A 20,303-nucleotide genomic window follows, 5' to 3' on the forward strand; every position below is an offset into this window, starting at 1 on the left:
GCAGGGGTTTGCAGAGTGAGTTCTGGCCATGTGGTGCTAAAAAAAGCCACAAGATGAGCAAAATTATTGACTGAGTCACAAATAATTCACCCGCTGCTTTAGTCAGCAGCCGATTCTAACCCGGCATTAAGTGTGCTGCTGAGGGCGCATAACCTGAATTCTAAGCGGGTTAAACTGACGTGCCTGAAGGAAATAAAGCGCTGCTCTTGCGTCCACAGCTCCAGATGGATCATCAGGCTCCGTGCACGACCCGCTGCTGCTGGAGATGCCCAGTTACCGATGATCCTTAACGAAGAGCGCTGATGAATGGCACCGGAGGAGGCATGGTTAGGAGCCGAGGTGCGGTTCTTAAATAGGAGCGGGACGGTGAGGCAGCTGGTGTGCTGCAAGCCCGGCCCTCGCACTCCCCCCTCCGTCCGTGTCCGCTTGTCATTTGACACAGGCTTTTTGGGGTGGGGGCCGTCTTTCCATGTGTGCCCGGTGCCCAGGACGGGGAGGCCCCGATCCCCACCGAGGAGCTGCTATGACTTGAATAATTCAGTTCCGAATGCGTCTCCGCAAGGCTGCAGGGTGAAGGCAGGTTCTCGAGTTCTAGACAAACCTTTTCCTGCTTGAAGGAGAGGAGCTCGGCCTCTGGGGGGGAGAAGTGGGGGCAGGGGTGTCTGGCGTTGGGGCTCCTCGATTCTCCTCCTGCCTCTGGGAGGGCTGCGTGGTCTAGCAGCTAGAGCGAGGGACGGGTAGTTGCATTGTTCGAGATTTAGTCCTGGCTCAGGGAGGGGAGTGAGCGGGGCATGACGGGATCAGGACTCCTGGGTTCTAGTCCCGGCTGGGGGAAGGGAGTGAGTGGGGCGGGGGTGGGGTCAGGACTCCTGGGTTCTAGTCCTGGCTGTGGGAGGGGAGTGAGTGGGGCAGGGAGGGTCAGGACTCCTGGGTTCTAGTCCCGGCTGGGGAAGGGGAGTGAGTGGGAGCGGGGGGGGTCAGGACTCTTGGGTTCTAGTCCTGGCTGGGGGAGGGCAGTGAGCGGAACCGGGGTGTGTGTGTCAGGACTCCTAGGTTCTAGTCCTGGCTGGGGGAGGGGAGTGAGTGGGGGCGGGGGAGCCAGGACTCCTAGGTTCTAGTCCCAGCTGGGAGAGAGAAGGGAGTGGGGCAGGGAGGGTCAGGACTCCTGGGTTCTAGTCCAGGCTGGGGGAGGGGAGTAAGTGGGAGCGGGGGGGTCAGGACTCCTGGGTTCTAATGGCAGAGCAGTGGGTGGTACGCAGGACTCCTGGGCTGCTCCCCGAGCCTGCCGGTGCCTCACTGCTGTGACCGTGGGAGAGTCCCTCCCCTCCTCGTTGTGGGGCTGCACAGGGGTGATATGAGTTGCCTCTCCTCTAGGGGAGCCCCTTGTGGACTGCTAGAGTTGCTTGCCTGCTCCGAGGAGGAAGGAGAGAGAATTGCTCAGCTGTCAATGACCAGCAGCAGCTGAGACTGTTAATGGGCCCCCCAGACCTCCTTTCAGTGAACCCANTAGAGTTGCTTGCCTGCTCCGAGGAGGAAGGAGAGAGAATTGCTCAGCTGTCAATGACCAGCAGCAGCTGAGACTGTTAATGGGCCCCCCAGACCTCCTTTCAGTGAACCCACTTACCCAGCACTCTGCAGGCGGGAGAGCATAGTGACAGAAATCGCTCGAGTGGGGGCTGAATGAAACCTGCCCCGGGCTTAGAGAGGGCCCAGCGGTGGAGCGCAGGGGCGGCCCCACCACGTGAGGGTGCTGGGCGCTCACCGGAGAATGAGACCGCGACGGCTGCAAGAGCAGGTGGGAGGGAATCCAGGTGGGGGCGAAGCCTCAACGAGGACCAGTCGGTGCCTGATAATGTAGAGGGATCCTCTCCTCATGTTGTTTGGTGGCTGCGAGGGCTGCTGGGAAACCAGAATTCCACTTGGCGGGAGATTTTAAGGTGTCGGTGTTGGATTTTCTCCTGCAGCAGAACGGCACTGAGGGTTTTTGATGGTTCTGGTTAAAAACTCTCTTTCTTCCCCTCCCAGGATAGCCAGGCTGTGAGGGCGCTCCCCCGGGAGGCGGGTGAGCCAGGCTCAAGCCTCTGCCACAAATCAAGCAGAGAGCGGGCTTGAACCTGGTTCTCCTGCATCCCCAGTGAGTGCCGTGGGCAGCCCTGGGCTGGGTTGGGTTGGTGTCTCTTCCACCTCCAGCCCAGGGGAAGTTTAGTTGAAACCAAGGCTTTTTCACGAAGAATTTCAACTTTGAGGAATTAGCATTTTGGATTTAAAAAAAAAAAAGGTTTTTCTGTTGAAAAATTCCTGACTAGCTCTTATGGTTAGTTTTCTGTTGGTTGTGTGGTTAAAGTAGGAAGCTGTTTGTAATGCTTGGGTGAGGAGGGAGGTCTTGTGGTTACAGTAAGAGGCCAGGGAGTCCGAACTTCTGGGTTTTATTGCCAGCTCCGTAAAAGGACCATGCTCCAATGGCTAGAGCCAGGGAGCTAAGAGTCAGGACGCCTCGGTTCTGTCCTGTCTTCTGGCCAAATATTCTCTGTGTGATGCTGGGTGAGTTCCTTCCTTCTCTGTGCCTGTTTCCCCATAGGAGTGACAACACCATTTCACAAAGGTATCATGAGCGTTAGTAAATGAGTGTTTAAAGTGCTTTGAGATCCTGGGATTGCTGGAAGGGTGACGTATTAATATTGTCTGCCGTCCATATAGACATTTCAGTCACCTCCCAGGCGTTCCTTAGCTTGCTTCATGGCCACTTGATTCTGATGCTTAAGGCCCAGGGAGTTCCTCACGGCTCTGCTCCATTCAGAACTTGGTAACCCACCTGAAAGAGCAGACGCTCCCAGGAGAACTGCAGTGGAGCTGAGCGGTGTAGTCCCTGGAATTGGCAGTGTCTGTGTTTATGATATATCATGCTGCAGCACGAAGCGGTTCTTGTGCACTTTTCACACGGTCCCAATCAAGGCCATTTACTCCCAAGAAGTCCCTTTTGATTGATAATTTTAAGCGTTATTGTTTGTAAGTGGAAGTAAAATGTAGGACAGATCAGAATGTTCTGTTAGAAATGTGCTTCAATGAAAAATGACTTTCATCCAAATTGAAATTTTGCAGACAATATCCATTTTCTATGAAATGCTCAGATTTTCTTGAAGGCTTCCCACTTCCCCTCTCTCCCTGAAAAAAAAACAAACCATCCTGCTTTTGCTGGCTGAAAACTGTTTTTTTTGTGTTTTGATGGAAACATGAAAAATTTTAAAGAAAAATTTCGATGAAAACACACAGCGTTTTGGTTTTTCATTGAATTTTGTTGCTACTGTAGTAAAAAGTTTTCTGAAAAATTCCTGACAGAGGCAAGCACTGAATAGGCCCCTGGGAACCCCAGGAATGGGGCATTGTATAAAAACCAGAGCAGAGTAGGTTCAGTTCATCCCAGGACTGTGACTTTTATAAATTCCTCTTCAGCACTGTTTGCAGCCCAGCCAAACTGAACAGCTCACGGATGGGGCTGGCGCATGCCAGACGCCTGTCGCTCTAAGCAGGAAACAGTATTAGTGAGTGACGATAGAAGGAGAGTGAGGCACGGGGAGTAGCTCCGAGATGCCCTCTCCAGCAGCCCAGAGGGTGACTTCTCCCAGCATCGCTGTTTTTCACTTTCACTGTTGCTTGTGTAAAGGAAGAGGTGATAGCTGGGTCTGTTTGGCTGCAGGTGCGGGATGGCTCTAAGATGCCAGTTTGAATGCAGCCCGGGTTGGGAGGCACCAGGAACCACGATGGTCTGACTTGATGGCTGTTCGGTGCCCTGCGTTTGCTTGGTCGGTAGCAGGCAGGTGGGACTGGTGCAAAGCTCCTGGCTCCATGGGTGGAGATGGCCCCTCTAGGTCAGGACTGCAGCCTGTGGGCTGCTGCCCATATCTTCCCTGTCCTGGGGTTCACGAGAGCCTCTCCTTGATAGCACACACAGAACGGCCTCCAAGATGCCTTGGTTTGGGTCTAACGGTGGCTGCTGCCTCTGTGACCCTAGTTCTGTGCCCTTTTGTGCCAGCCACCCTTTTGGCCCACATGAGCTGCTGCGGCTTGCGCTAGAGAACCCCGGCTCTGCAGCTGGTGGCTCCAACAGGCTCTCGTCCACTCATGTGCATCGGCAGGGAGAGGGACCTGCAGGGCTGGCTCATCCTGAGCTGCTGGCGTTATCCACCGGCTCGCGATACCCACAGACAGCCCCGTTCGGTCTGGCGGCCGGGGGAGTACGGTCTGGCGGCCGACTGTAATTTCTGCTCTGTGGCCCCATTGCTCCTGCACTGAACAGCGTCTCCTGGACTCTGATCCCAGCTTTAAGAGCTTCCTTATACCACCTGTCCCCGCAGCGCGTAAGAGGGGCTGTCTCAGGGCAGGGAGGAGTCCGAAAAGGCCTGTTTGTGTGGCTGACTCATTGCAGCGTGTTCAGGCCTGGCCTTCGGGTGTTTTCCTAATGACAGCGTCCTTCATGCCCCCCACGCCTGGCACTGCAGACAGCCCTTTGTCTCCCCATTAGCCTCTTCTGCTTTTTGGGGGCCTCCTGCCTGTGACCTGTGCCATTCAGCCACTCGGGCATGGCTAATCGGGGCAGCGCTGCAGCCAGTCCAGCCACTCACTCACCCGCCCCGGCTGAACTGCTGGTAGCCACGGGCCAGCACAAGGGGCTTGGCCCTCTCCTGGGCACGCTGCGGAGAGGAGCCCATGGGCGGCCCCTGTCCAGCATGGCCTCTCCTTGTGGGGAGAATAGGGGTCCATAGAGTGTAGCGCTCCTTAGACGTGAGGCTCTCTTTGGGGGTGTGTCTGTGTCACTGCCTGCCTGTCTCCCTCCCATGTGTGTGCTCCCATGTGCCCTTCCAGAGCTCAGCTCCCTGCCAGAGCTGAGGAGCCCCAGATCGGCACCTACATCAGCTTTCAGCTCCATAGGTGCTTCCCCTGTCAAAACAGAAACGGGGCTCCTCACATTACTCCTCCCCTCCAGTCTCCCCCCAGCTCAGACAGCAGGAAATGCCCCTTCAAGCTACTGCAGCAGCTCTGGGTTTGGTGAAAACGTTTGCAGCCCGGAGCTGATTGAGTGGCAACCTCTCACCACGGGGCTGTCACAAAGTCCCCGGGCGATGCTCTGGAACTGCTCCCCACAAAGCCAGGCAGGACTTTGGGGAGCCTCTTCTCCCTTGGAGCAGACTTGTTCAGGGCAAGAAGCTCACACGTCTTCACCTCCTGGGTCTCTCCTTGGAGCATTCAGCATCCTCTGCCCCTCCGTGGGCTTCCCACAGCGAGCCCACCCAGGCGGGGTCCTGGGGAAGCCACAGGGTTCTGCACCCCCACTTTGCAGTCAGACGTGACTCTCAGCCAGCAAAACAGAGGTTTATTCGATGACAGGAACAGGGTCTAAAACAGAGCTTGTAGATACAGCGAACCAGACCCCTCGGCCGGGTCCATTCTGGGGGGCAGTGAGCCAGACCCCTAGGTCTGCACTTCACTCCTTATCCCCAGGTAGCTCCAGACTAACCTCCCTCCAGCCCCTCCTCTCTGCTCAGCTCCTTTCCCGGGCCAGGAGGTCACCTGATCCCTTTGTCTCCAACACTTTCAGCTGGCACCTTTGCAGAGGAGGGGCCCAGGCCATCAGTTGCTAGGAGGCAGAGTGCCCGGCAGTTAGGGGCACTGGCCCCTTCCTCTGTAGCAATCACACACCCTTATCCCACCACCAAGATACTTAAGAACTGCCTAGGGGACACTGAGGCACCAACACAGTATTCAGAGCAAACATTAGGAACAGTCCCAGTTCGTCACAGGGGCACCTGGCGTTGGGGCTGGGCAGCCGCTGGGATTCCCAGCTGGGATTCCTGCCTGTAGCACACACATCAGATGCAGTTTGCATGATTGTTTCTTGGCTGCCTGCACCCATTCTTGTCTGTGCAGGTGGCATGGTGCCCACTAATGAGCTGGTGCAGACCCTTGGCTCAGGCAGGCTGTGCTGCCTGGTGATAGTGCATCCCAGGACAGGGAGAGGGCTTGTGAGCAACCTGCCAGGGGTCTGCTCTGGCCGATTCACCTCCATCCTCTTGTAGTTCCAGGTGCCTGTCACATGTAATGCATGGACAATAATCTGTTTGCTGTCCCAGCATCCCAGCCGCTACATCCTGCACTTAGCTGGGGCTAACAGCTGATGGGCAGTTTACAGCCAGAATATTGGAAAGGCTGTTTCTTCTGTTGGGGCCAGATGGCACGGAGTGTCCCCGAATATCCTTTCTCCATCATTACCACTAATTGGGAACATCTGGGTGTGTCTGCGTGAGCCACTCTCTCCACTCATCCTCTGGTCTGAATCGTGCACAATCCAGCATCTGTTACATCCCAGACATCACTTGTGGTGGGCTGGGGAGGGCTGGGCAGTGCTTAATTTGTGCCAGGGCCCGGTGGTTCAGAGCCCCACGGCGCCTCTGGGCCCGGTGGTTCAGAGCCCCACGGCGCCTCTGGGCCCGGTGGTTCAGAGCCCCACGGCACCTCTGGGCCCGGTGATTCAGAGCCCCTGCACCCGTGGGCCTGGCGGTTCAGAGCCCAGCACCTCTGGGCTTGCCGCAGCAGTTATGAATGTGAAAAAACCGCTTGAGCCCTGGCACCTCTTTCATTACTGGGGCTGGGGGAGGAAGGCGGAGGTAAGGCCTGCTTGCCCGTCAGCGTGTTAGTGTCCCGAAGTGACCAAGGGGAGCTGAGCCTAGTTCAGCTGGGCTTTGCAGGGCTCCAGGCAAACCAGAAACCCCTAACAAAGCCCAGAGGAACCAGGCAAGCTGCCTGGGATTTGCACAGACCCGGAAACGTTGCAGCGTTTCAGGACAAAAGCATGAACTGGCTGAGGTTGACGGGACATTTGCTTCTGTTGGCACAGGCCCTGGCAGAGCAGAGTGCTGATTTATGCACTGAGATCACCCCTTCCTTCACCCAGGAGCTCCGGGGGTTCTGAACCTGGCCAGACCCCCTGAGGGGAGCTGCGTGGATCTCCACATGAGGCTGTCTCCAGGCAGGGGCAGTCCGCTCAGGAGCATGCATGTAACTAAGCCGAACTGCGATGGCCCCGCCCTACTCAGCAGGTTTTCCTGTCTCCTCTGGAGACGCTTTGCAAGTGTTCAGTGGGACTCTCTCAGCTGGTAACTGCGTGTTGATTTAGCCCTGCAGACAGCTTGGCAACATGCCTCTAACCAACCCCTAGCTCACCGCAGCATGGGGAATCTGCCTCGGTTGCACTTGGGTTGGCCATTGGGTCGCTGGCCAGATGCAAAGAGGCGTGGGCTGTGGCATTCCACTCGCTGGCGAGGCTTGGCATTCGCTGTTCAGTGAACCGGTTCAAATGAGTTGGCAAGACGTCTGTAGATGCTTTCACTGGGACAGGCTCTTAAAGGCTTGTCAGCCAGCAGGCGAGGAAACGAGAGGCATGTGGTGTTGGAAATGCGCCCGGTTGACAGACTGTGCATGGAGACTTGGCGTGCAGTGCCCAAACAAGGCTCTTCGGAGGTCCTGCAAGGTCCAGGCGCCATTGTGCTAGATGCTAGAGACAGGCCCTGCTTCATGGAGCTCACCATTTAACACACAAGACAGGCAGAGGGTGGAGAGGAAACAAGGCACCAAGTGGGGAAGAAGTGACTCAGCTGGGAGCTGAGTCCAGATCTCCTGCTCACTAGGTCACGCTGCCTTTCAGCATGGCTGTGGACCCATTCAGGGCTGACCAAGGGCAGCTTTTCAGAGGAAAGGGATTGTGTCCAGGGCCCATGGAGCTGTAATGGGAAGTAGGAAATACTAATAAGCAGGACGAAGTTGAGCAGAGCAAAAAATGTACATTGACTCTTGGTAAATCTCCTCCTGTAATAGCTCCCAGGTCCTGTGTTCTCCCGGAACCTGCTGAAGTCCGAGACTGCGTTTGCAGTTTGTGTTAAGTTACAGATTGGCGCGGCAGGAAGCGGCTGGGAGAAGCAGGCTGGGGGGGTGCTCAACGTTGCCTTTTTGCAGCGAATGTCCCACATTTTCTGAGGCAGGGAGACCAGCAGCTTTTCATGAATATAGTCCTGTCAGACAGGAAAGCTGAACTGCTATGGCTTGTTAAACAGCATGGCTAGCGCTGCCCAAACCCAGCTATCGGAGCCGCGACCTGAGTTGCTTCCTTTTGGCCTTGCTCCAGCTCAGGTTTTCCAGTGTCGTTCGGACACACGTGCTTTTCCACCTGCGTAGCTGTTCCTTCTTCTAGCAAGTTAGATGTTGCTACGCTGACAAGAGGGGCTGGGTAACACCAGTCCCAAAGGGAGTTAGAACTACGAGATTGGGAAGTAATGGGGAAAGCTGAGACAATACGGTACACGCAGGAGATTAATTCAGGCTAGGATGGTTTTACTGATTAGGGGTTTTATTAGCCCACATCCAGGAGACGTTGAAAGACGTGGACAATGAATTCTCATCTGCCCCGTTTAATTTCCTGCCTACTGGTGATGGCTTCTTAGCAGTGCAAAGACCAGCTGGCTGTTCAAGTGAGCTGGAACTGAATTGAGGCAAAAGGGCAGCGTTCCTACTGTGTGATTTCGCCAGACGGCTGGGGCCAAGGGATTGTATAGATGTGACATCAGAAGGTCCCAGGAGCACCGAAGAGGTGCTCTGTGTTCCCCAGGAGCGAGTGGGTTTGAGAGGGGAATCGAGGCCACAGCGGTTTTAATAGCACCTTGAAGACTTAAGCCAGGGGTGGCCAACCTTAGCCTGAGAAGGAGCCAGAATTTCCCAGTGTGCATTGCCAAAGAGCCACAGTAACATGTCAGCAGCTCCTCCCCAGCTCCCAGCACCTCCCACCCACCAGCAGCTGACAATCAACGCCTCCCCCTCCCACCCCACACCTCCCGATCAGCTGTTTCCTGGTGTGCAGGAGGCTGTGGGGGGAGGGGGAGGAGCGAGGGCACGGCAGGCTCAGGGGAGGGGGCAGGAAAGGGTGGAGTGGGGGCAGAGCCTGGGATTAAGCAGTGAGCCCCCCCAGGGCATTGGAAAGTTGGCGCCTCTTGCTCCAGCCCCGGAGTCGGTGCCTATATAAGGAGATGCATATTCACTTCTGAAGAGTCGCGTGTGGCTCCGGAGCCCCAGGTTGGCCACCCCTGGGTTAAGCGGTGCAGCATTTCACCCTCTGCTGTCTGACGGAGGGTGACATGCATCCCAGGGCAGGGGGCCAGTGCTGGCCTGCGCACCACGTTTTCTAGACATTAAACAAATATTCCCATTCTCGTTCCCCTTGCCAACCCTGAACTCCACATCCTCTCTCCCTGACAGCCACTCTGGGTGTCTGTACTTTGTCACCTCCGGTGGCATGGGGCGAACAGGGGCAGTCGATCATTGATTTTCAACGCTTTTTAGAATTTCAGACTCTCCAGTCACATCCCCTCCAAATCCTTGTTACAACCCTCTGGAAACTCACAAGTTCCCAGGTTCTGGGATGCACTGTGTCGGTGAGCAGGTGGGGGTTGGGGGGAGCTGTGCCGAGGGCCAGGAGGGGGTTATGGGAGGATTGTGCAGGGGAGCGGGGGGGTTATGGGAGAGCAGTGCTGGGGAGCAGGAGGCGGTTGCGGGGAGCAGTGCTGGGTAGCAGGCGGGGGTCATGGGGGTTCTGTGTCCAGGAGCAGATGGGGCTCGTGGGGAGGGGGCTGTGCCAGGGAGCAGGTGGAGGTCATAGCGGATGAGGGGGCTGTGTCTGGGAGCAGACGGGGGTCATGGGGGGGGCTGTGTCCAGGAGCAGACGGGGGTCGTGGGGGAGCGGCATGCCGGGGAGCAGATGCCTGTTTGGTTTGCTCTCTGCAGCAAAAGTGGCTGCGTGGCCCCTCAGACACCTGAAGGATTCCATCATGGCCTGGAAGATTTAATAATTCCGCTAGATATGCACAAACACCATCATTGGCTTAGACAAATCCTCCCCGCCGGGGGCCTGGCCACCAGCCAATGAACATTAGCCGCCTGCATGGGGTGCGTGAGACAGCCAGTGCCAAGTATCAGAAGCAGCAGAGTTCTCATGGGCTCAGAGTCGTTCAGGTGACCCTGAGGTTCCCAGGTTGTGGATGATAAAAGCAGCGGGTGGGGTGGAATTAGCCCATTGCTGAAATATTTACTGCACCAGAAAGCAAGTAAGAAGCCAGCAGTAACCTCCCCGGGGGGCACATTTATAAAGCAGACATTGTCTCTAGGCTGCAGAATGTTTCCTGTGATTGATTTGCGTGAAATAGACCTACAGGGGAAAGCAGAGTCTGTTGTTCCAAAGATGTTTGCATCAGAGTTTCTAGGACCATGTTTCAGGGGTGGTCTCTTGAATGATGCGTTGTTGTTGTTGTTGTTGTATGACAGGTGGCACGGCTAGAGGCCCTGTGCAGATCAGTGCCAGGTTGTGGTAGGTGCTGCATGTTATGCTTACAGCATACGTGCTGTGAAGTTGTGAAAATTCAAAACCACACTAGCTGGAAGGAGGCAATGTAATGACTTTATTTGTCAGACTTCAGAACAGTAACAGAAAACCCCAAAACAGAGTGAGATGAAGCAGGCTGCTCCCTAAAGCAGAGAGGCACAACTCTCCCCACCTTCTAGGCTGTGACTGTGTCTGATCATGTTTCCCTACAGAGTCTGCAATCACAACTCTACAAATTATGGGGCTAGCTTGTAATTTCAACACAGTTTTAATATATGGAGATACATCTATCTCACAGAGCTGGAAGGGACCCCGAAAGGTCATCGAGTCCAGCCCCCTGCCTTCACGAGCAGGACCAAGTGCTGATTTTGCCCCAGATCCCTAAGTGCCCCCCTCAAGGACTGAACTCACAACTGTGGGTTTAGCAGGCCAATGCTCAAACCACTGAGCTATCCCTCCCTGTTTTCCATGCCCAGGCTTATAGTCTTCAAGACTAGAAGGGACCATCGTGATCATTTAGTCTGACCTCCTGCACATGGCAGGCCACAGAACCTCCCCACCCTTTCTGTAATAGGTCCATAGACTCATTGCAAGAGACAGTGCCTGCCCCAGAGAGTTTGCGATCGACAAGGCAGACAAAAGGACGTGAGAAAGAAAGTTTTTATTATCCTCATCTGTAAAAATGGGGAACTGCGGAACAGATAGATGAAGAACTGGGTTCAGGAAAGCATGCAAACGTGTGCTTAAAGCCATTCCCTGATTCTGGACCTCAGGGACCTGCACCAGGTCACACGGGGAGTCTGGCAGAGTGCGAAATTCTCTGACCTCTGTTAGGCACCAGCCCCTACGCTCATGTTGATCCCTTCTGGTCGTGAACTCCATGAGCCAATGGCCCGTCCGGCTGGGAGGGGTGAAGATTTGTTGCTGCTTTTTGTCTTCTAAAGCTGATGAATATCCTGTTGCCCAGTTCAGCCAGTTGGATCTCGATCCGATTGGTTTATAAATAGCTTGGCACCTTGCCGGTGGCACGTCACAGATAAACAACAACGGGCTGGAGAGGGCAGGCCTGGATGTGGTTTGATACCTCGTCCCCGGGGGTGTCACCTGCGGAGCTGACCTCCCCTTTCCCTTCCCCCACTCCTTTTGCCTTGTGTCACTCGTAAGCTCTCGAGGGCAAGGACTGACTCTAGCCATGTACGATACCTCGCACAATGGGACCCTGATCTGGAGAGCAGCCTCCCGGCATTGTCCCAGTACAAACCATAACCTCTCCCGCCTGCTGCTCCTGGGGGCTGGGAACAGATCTGCAGACAGCCCAACCTGGGCGCTTTCATCCCGCACTCCAGTGCCGGCTTTTGCTTGTGTTTTCTGCCCGTGGGATCCCAGCTGGGCCATTGTGACACCCGGTGCCTGCGGAGGAGGGCCTGGGGTTTTGAGCCTTTTGTGTCTGTTTAGCAGGGGTGGGAAGGGAGAGGAGGGTGGGTCTCTGACTGTGGAGCTGTCTGCTGGAGGTGCTGGAAGAGCAGGTATGGAAGATCCTAAATTCTCTGTCATCTCCTCTCCCAGTAAGCTCATTCTGTCACACTGACGAAAACCCTGGCCCCTTGCTAGGCCGGTAGCTAAACAACGCACTGGACGTCAGCTTCCTGCATCGTCCAGATTATTAGTTCCCTAGATGCCCTGCCCTTCTCTGAACAGCCTCCTTTGTGCGAGGGGGTGGCCCATCTGGCGAAGGAGAGCCTCCAGTTTATTCTGCCACAGATCCAAACTCTAGCTGATGGCACTGGGGAGGTAGGTTAGCTCGTAACTGCAGAGCTTCTTGCACCTTGCTCTGAGCCGGACGAGACTGGCCCCTCGCGTTCAGGAGACAGAAGCAGCGCTCCGGTCCGCGCAGTGCTTTAATTTGGTCCCTCAGCCCCTCAAAGGCCGCCCCAGCCTCCTGAATGGATTCAGACAACCTGCCCGCACAACAAAAAAGCTTGCTCCAAAGTAATTCAATTCCTTGATTGAGTGATGACGGAGCTGGCTCTCTTTTGAGGGCACTCTAAGCTCTGGTGCCACCTGCTTGCATTTATAGCACTGCCATAAAGAGAGTAACAAAGCCAGGGAGAGACTGGCGCCCGCACAGTAAGTAGCTCAGATGCTGGTTACTAATTGCCTTGCAGGAAGCATTTTTCACAAGTTTCTCTCAGAAGGAAAGATAAGGAAAGACTTTGATTTAGCTCATTTTTCCCCCTGCTGAATGGAGCTGCTCTTTGATCATGTTGGGTTGAGGCTTCTGTTTGAATTATGGGGCTGTCAGAGCGGTGACATGACAACGTGTCCGTTGCACAGCTCAGACGAAATGAATTATTTCTTCCACTCACTCTTTGTACCATCTTGGGGGGGAAAAATGACTGCTCCCAGGATTAGCAGGCGGGCTTGCCAGCCAGCAAATCATCTGCAAACGTGAAGATTATGCGCTGCCCAGCATGGAGCGCTGAGCGGTAGCTCACGAAGGCTGAAGTAAAGGGTTAGTGGGGAGCATTGTCACAAGGGCCTGGAAGCAAATTGCTTCACCAGTTTATTTTCTTGCATTCATATGAACATACTTTTCTGAAAAGGACGTTGTCAGGGAAAGCCTCTAGGACATCCTTACAAAGGAGAAACTTACCACCCTGGGCCCTGATCCAAGGAAGCAGTGTCACTGACCCAGTGTGTTCAGAAATCACGAGTCAGCCTCCCCCCCCACCCTGAGTCATGAGATTGTCTTCAAAACGATGAGATTTCAAGAAACCTGGCAAATGTGGGATTCTTTTTATTTGTCATCTGGCTTGTGAGCTAGAGTTAGATTTCTCATGCATTTCTGTACAACCGTTACTGGTTTTATTGTAGTGCCCCGGAGCCAGTCATGGACCAGGACCCCCCTGGGCTATGTGCTGTAGAAGCAGAACGAAAAGGCAGCCCCTGTCCCAACTAGCTAACGATCTCAGTATAAGCCAAGGAAACCGAAAGCTACAGACAGGGACCGGCGGGATAAACAGACGAGACAGATACAGGATGCGGGTAGGGCTTTGACACACAAGCAGAGTGAACAGCGTGACCGCAGCAAAAGCCGCATGGGCTGAAAACATAGGGCCAGTTCCTCTGCAGGTGTAAATTGTCCTAGTTCCACAAGAAGTGACACCCGCTGAGGAGCGGGCCTTTACGCTTTTTTGTAAACGGGAGCTGAGATTCTCACGTCATCACTTGTCTCCAGGAGCTGGGGCCTTAAGGCAGAACCACCAACTATCGCGAGGCGCGTTAATAACATCATGAGAGTTGGCAACACCGGGAAGGCATTTAGGTGGGTGTTTCATTCCCGTCGAAATTGGTGGGATTAGGCACCTGGTTTAAGTGAAGCATCTGCGTAAGAACTCCCTGAATTAGGCCCTTAATATGTGTTGTTTATTGTGATGATCTTGCTCACTGGACACTGTTTATTGCGTTTACCACAGCTAATGTAGGAAATCCTGCCCCATCCTTAAAGGTGGAGCTAAATCTCTACAACTTCAAAACAAGTTAAAGAAAATGCATGAAAATATTTGTATCGAATTTGGTCAAACTTGTTTTTAGAAGTTAAGCAGCCCATTTCAGTCTGATTCTAGAGGCAGCTGATACAAAATAATTGTGAAAATGAGTATAAAAAAAGATTAGCCATATAGTGTAGAAATAATCAAAAATCTGTTTTTAAAATGTGTGTTTGATGTTAATTTTCTCTCCCCCCAGACTCTTAACCACTTTAAGCCCATATTTGATGCATTTTGCTCATGGCAGTTGTGACTTCGGCAGAGAAAGGGTTACTATTTTTCAGTTTGATTCTGCTTTCAATCTTTCCGGGGGGGGGGATTAGTTGTATTTAATCCTCCTTTGCCTCACTGTGAAGCATTAGTGTAGCTGGCGATTTGCTGAAAGGAGAATTTGTGCTGAGAGGCACTAAAGTGTCTTCAGCTGCTACATCACTTACAGTCTCCGATCCGCCTAGGAATCCGCACGGTCATAAGCAGTGTCACCCACTCTCACCATTTTATCGGACGGTTCAGGGTGTTTGATGTTTTTCTTGAAGCCGGAGCTCCTGGAGTCATGTGATAACAGGACAATCTCAGCTTTAATGTTCATAAGTTTCTAGAGCTCATGGTTATAAGGAAAAGCGTGGAAACACGAACCCTAAAGGTTCAGAAATCAGAAGCCAAGTCTAAATAATGGAGAGAAGGACCAGCCACCGAATTGCCACCAAAGACTGGAGTGGTGGTGGTAGAGCTGATCGCGACCCTGGGATTTTGGGGTTTTTTTTGCTGCTTGGGGAGGCAAAGCCCTGGAGCTGGCCCTGGGCACAGGTTACCTAAACCAGCTCCCAGGGTAGCAGCGGCATGCACCATGGCCAGGGCAGACTCCCTGCATGCTGGCCCCGGCCTTGCGATGCTCCTGGAAGCGCTGTGTCCCCTGGGGTGGGGGAGGGCTCCACGTGCGCTGTCCTTGCTGTGCCTCCAGGTACCTCCCCCGAATCTCCCATTATCTGCGGTTTCCCATTCCCGGCCAATGGGAGCCATGGGAGGTGGTGCCTGGAGGCAAGGGCAATGCACTGAGCCCTCTGCCCCCCCACTCCCCCCGCCTGGGAGCTGAAGGGACGTGGAACCGGCTGCTGCTGAGAGCGGCGTGGGGCCCACGGTGCCACGGGGGGCAATCCCACAGGCCGGATCCAAAGCTTTGACAGGCCAGATCCAGCCCGCGGGCCGTAGTTTTCCCGCCCCTGGGTTAGTCTGTGGAACTCCTCACGTGCTTAACAGTTATAAAGTCACATTTGGGGAAGGCGTAATGGCAACAAGTTAATTCCTAAAAATGTCCCCCTGTCAGCATACGCCTGGCCCTGGATTCCTTCCAGTGACCCTGCTCACCGTTCCTGTTACGAGCAAGGATCCTGAGGCCCTGGCACCCATCATGGCCCCAGCCTCAGCAGTTTGCATGGCTAGGGGAGCTGCTGCTGCCCTGTCGATTGGGTCACTGTTGTATTATTGGAGAGTCCATGGGCGGCGAATGGTTGATAGCATGGCTTTTCGGAGCCGGCAGCCCTTAGTTGGTAATGGCTGCCTGTTTCCAAGTGATGCTGACCCTTGTCTACAGTTACAAGCGACACATGCGGTGGAAATTGTAGAACTGTTTCAAATGTGGCACTCGAGTTTGTGTGGGCTGAAAAGTCAGTACAGTGCACACTGCCCTGTCCCCGCTTTCATGGACTCACAGGTGGCAGAGAGCAGTGTCTTGTGGTTAACAGGTGCATCACAGCACTTCAGAGACAGCGTTATTTCTAGTAGATGTTGAGTTTGGGTTTTTTTGGCTAGCTAGAAAATAGAAGCCGTATGCCCTGTTCATATGGGAATGCTCTGGGCTTGGCTTTGCCTCTCTTTAAATGGGTACAGCACAAAAAAATCACTTATTCTGGGCCTCATTTAGCAAGGCATATTCGTTGGCACTCCTTTTGAAGTGAGACTTTTAAAGTTTAATGTGATAATCTCACTCTGATTCCGGCAAACACAGAATCCAGGAATATACTGATGTCATCTTCAAAGAGCCCAGAGAGAGAGAGAGAGCAAGCGCGCTTGGCGTGTCCAACGCTTCATCAGTCTAAATTTATTTCCTTGAGGCATATGTTTGCCTGTATTTTCTTGAGAGGAAAATAGTCCTGGCTGATTCACTAAGGATACAGGTTATTGACATGGATTCCAGGGTTGCTCTGCTGTATTTTAATGGAAGCTGTTCTGTAACTTCATTGGAAACAAGTGCAGCTCTGTGGGAGCACGTGCCACTGCTCCTGTGTCTCCTGCGAGTAATTTATAGTAAATGGCACCACTGCCTTGGGCCTGCTCAGGGGATGAGGCTGTTCATGCCATGGCCCAAACAATTCTCAAAGCAACCAGAGGTGTTGGGTGCCTGGGGCCTGCTATTCAGAGGTGCTGAAGCTAATGGGAGCTGCGGGGGCTCAGCACTTCGCAGGGGTTGGGGGAACAGGCGCCATTAGCACCCACAAATCATTGGCTGCCTCCAAAGTTGTTGATCTTGGGCCTGATTCTGATCCAGGGTAAATCTGGAGTAACGCTAGTGGAAGGGGGCGGAGGCGAAGGCTATCCAAATTGCTAATGTCAAGGGACTGAAATGCAGCCCTGAGTGCGACGGGTACTGTGCCCCGGGTTGTAGAAGACTGAAAGGACAATGACTAATGGATGCTTGTGTTCACCGAGTATCGTTATCTATGTTGAGGTTTTATAGTGCTGCCCGTCACCGTAGTGTCTGATCTTCCGGTGTAAAATCAGTAACAATAGCAAAATCCCTGGTGGACTTCATGGAGTCTCTGGCATGTCTCCTTTTTCAGGGTAAGACTTCTGAGTAGGGTAGGGTTTTTTGGGAGGCAGAAGGGGCATCAGGATAGGGGTTCAGGGTGAAAGGGGGCATCAGGCTAGGGGTTTGGAGGTAGAAGCAGTGTCAGGGCTGGGGTCCAGGGGGATCAGGGTTGAGATGTGGGTTGGAATGGGGTGTTTTTGTGGGGAATATTTTATGGCAGAAAGGCTTTTTCAAAGAGAGAGGTTCTGTAATGTGTTCTGCACAGTTTTGCCTGGTCTCCTCTGCAGGTTTGTTCTTACAAAGCTCCCTTCCTTATGGGGGTGATTCTGTAGGCTTTAAACCTGACCAAGTTGTCCGTGTTAGTCGATGGAGGCTCCCAGCGGCTGGAGTTACGCAGAACTCAGCCCCTTGTAGGACATGGCCTCACAGCCACACCCATTGTGCCGCCTATGGAGAGTCTCCAGATGTGTCAAGCCCTGGTGAAAATGTGGCGCTAAGTGGCCAGGCTAACGGGGAGGGCCGCTAAAGAGATTGTGTGGGATTACTGTGACGGGGACACCGAGAAGAGCAGATTCCTAGAACTTAAAAAAAGTAAAAAAAAAAAAAATCCTGTGTCACGTGTTTTAGTGTCAGGCTCATGATTTATGGATTTATGCGTGGGTCGCCGTGAAGGTCAGGCGTTATTATACTGACCAGAGCCAACTCGGTGTGCAGAGGAGGGGGCCCTGCCACCTCCCAAGCGGTGTCAGGATTTAATTTCAGGGGGATTTTCAAACCTGTTTGTAGCGACTGGGAAGAGCCTTGAAGGAGCAGCGCGGCCAGAGCATGCACAGTGGCTGCATCAGGTTGCACGCCTCTAATCTATTTTGAGAGGCGATGGCACAGACAGTGGGAGCTGCCCGATGCCATCAACTGTAAAAACATTACAGCAATCAAAGGATTCTTCCAGCAGAACCCCCGGGATCGATTGCCCCCGGCCGCGTAGACGGTAGCCCGACCGTTCTTCCCAGAAGCGTGTCTGCCACGTGCTGTGCTCCTGTCTGAGGGGAATACTGCCGATTCCTGCGGAGCCATAAATTATATCTGCATGCAATGATCTAGCTTGCTTGGGTGATCAATGGAGCAATGGCTTTCTGGCAGGCTCTTGGGTTATTCTGTGCTCAGTTTCTGCCGTGGATAATAGCCTATCCTGCAAGGGGTTGTGAGGTGCCCAGATGCTGTGGTGACAGGGGCCTATTGAGCACCTGAAACAGAGAATTTGAGGCCCCAGGTCAGGAAAGCATTTAAGCGTGTGCTGAGCCCGACTGAGTCAACCTCATGTTTAGGTGCTTTGGTGAACTGGGGCGTGGGTCTGTGCTGCAAAAAACCCAACCCCTATTCTGTGGTAGCGAGTCTCCGAGCCAGGGTCTGCACCCGCAGGTCCATGCAACGGTGTGAAAAATCGCCAGGTATTCATTCCCGCCCAGGGCTTTCAGAGCCCGAGCAGAACGTCCACAGTGCAGGTTTTAGTGCCACCTGGGCTCTGACTCTCATTCCACGGGTGTTTTCATGCAGTGTGGATGTAGGGACTTGCCCCAGGTCATTATAGCAGAGCCAGGACTGACTCTGAAACTCCCCAGGATCTTAACCTCCAACTGTGGCCTCCCCTCCTGCCTAGCCCTAGGTATGGAGAGAGACCACAGCAGCATGGTCTCGCTCTAGGCCAGCTGGATGGAAAGGAGTTACTGTGACCAGTTCAGGGCACATTTCTTATGCTCCTCAGCTGCTGGAGTCCTCAGCAATTGTTTCTGAGTGTAGGGAAAAGAGCCAAAGAAGAAGTAACATTGGCTGGTTCTATTTCATTTCCCCCCAGTTGACAAATCCGGTGTAGTCAGGGAACATCTTTCCTGCTACAGAGACAGCGAGAGAGTCTCCTTCTCTTCCATCTGGTCTAATGCGTGGCAGGCTCACTCTTGACTGCTAGCAAGCCTGATTTGGGGGACAGGTTTTCTGTGGGGAGTTGGCTGGCCACGGCTGAGATGAACAAGACTGAAGCAGATGCACTGGATTTCTAGGGGAAAGATGCTGCACTGAAGCCAGGCAACAGCAGCTTTTACCACCTTCTCCTGAGGGTGTTAAGATGCTTGGGAGGGGTTTACGAAGACTCCGTGACTGAGGCATGGTTGTCATCAGGGATTTTTGCACCCGTGTAGCTGCCAGTGCAATCCCCAAGTGTAAACACACTGCACTGGTGCAGAGTGGGCTGGCACCTGTGCAGCGTACTCTTCTTTGAACCCCTCAACACTGGAGCACTGTGAACGTCCTGAAGGTAACCAAGGCTGTTCAGCGTGCAGCAGTTTGCTCTGCTCTGTCCTTTGTGCTGATATACACAATCTTGCAAGGATGTTGTGATGCCTGCCGTAAAAGTCCTGTCTCGTGCATCTCCCTGTCCGCAGTCTGCAAGGCAGAGTTCAAAGGAAACAGCCAGATGATGAATCTTTCTCTTCTCCATCTTTCCGATTCTGCCTTTTTATGCTGTGCTAATGTTTGCAGCTGAATTTGTTTGGACTAACTGTCAAACTCTCTGCACATTCATTGGCTCTTGCTTTCTCCCATGCTGGTGCAAGAGAGATTTGTGGGTTGTTTCCAGGATCTGTCAGTAATCAGGCAAGACCTGGGTTCTCCTGCCTCGTAACAAGTCGCCAGAGGAAGTAATGGAGCTAATCAGTGATCCCGGAACAGATGTTCCATGCACAGGACAGCACACCTTTGCCAAACCCACATTTCCTTCATTTATGATTATAAAACAGAAGTAAAGTCCCACACACTTAGCCTGGCCTAGTTAGTCAGCTAGGACTCAGTTCTCTGCTGCCCCGTTGTCTGCACCAGTGCAAGGTGTTCCCAGAGTGGAATGGGTCAGGTCTGGCGTCGCTCTGAGGTACCAGGGCAGGGTGACTGGCCTGCATCAGGGCCCAGTGGCAGCCGCCACCCCATGTAATAACCCTGATCTGGGTAGAGGCTCCCAGCGTTACCAGTATGGATGCTGCTGTGATAGTTATATGCAGAAGAGTGCGCATGGAACTGGCCTAACAGAAAAAGTGAGACCCCAAAGCACGCAGGAAGTTATCACAAGAAGTGAAAAAATTACCCCCCACTCCCGCCACAGTGAGTATCCTTCTGGCCTGCTGCAGTTTGTCGGGAGTGAACGCAGAAAACAGCCCACATCATGCTGGTTTTCTGTTGGTGCAGGAAATATACAGCCCTGGCACAACTGAGAGTTGGTGACGGTCTCCAGCTTCTCGCCACATGGGCGTGCCTCAGGACCGCGGTCTGCATTGTTCCTCGGTGGGGAGAGGTCTGTTCCTCAACGTGCGGGGCAATCTCTGCTTGGAATCAGAGGTAGTTTAAGGATAGGATATGACCTATGAGATTCCTAATCTGCGAAGGAGCCACGGCAACCCCCTGATGCCTTTCTCAGATCTGCCTTGTTGTTTTTAATTTTGAAAAGCTCAGTAAGTGGAACTGGACCCTGATCTCGTTTGTCAAGTAACGG

General features: G+C 53.5%; 1 protein-coding gene across 2 annotated transcripts in view; it reads left to right on the forward strand.

Moving 5' to 3' along the window:
* Positions 1-249: 249 nt before the first annotated feature.
* The window catches only part of ZNF385C (zinc finger protein 385C), a 147,779-nt gene continuing 127,725 nt past the window's right edge, over positions 250-20,303 (forward strand). For both annotated transcript variants that reach the window (XM_032789010.2, XM_032789011.2), the window contains exon 1: positions 250-339. In XM_032789010.2, coding sequence (XP_032644901.1) covers positions 303-339 — 37 coding nt within the window. In that variant the 5' untranslated portion in view covers positions 250-302. The remainder of the gene's footprint in view (positions 340-20,303) is intronic.

The sequence above is a fragment of the Chelonoidis abingdonii genome, chromosome 21, assembly GCF_003597395.2.
Source record: "Chelonoidis abingdonii isolate Lonesome George chromosome 21, CheloAbing_2.0, whole genome shotgun sequence".
NCBI lineage: Eukaryota > Metazoa > Chordata > Testudines > Testudinidae > Chelonoidis > Chelonoidis abingdonii.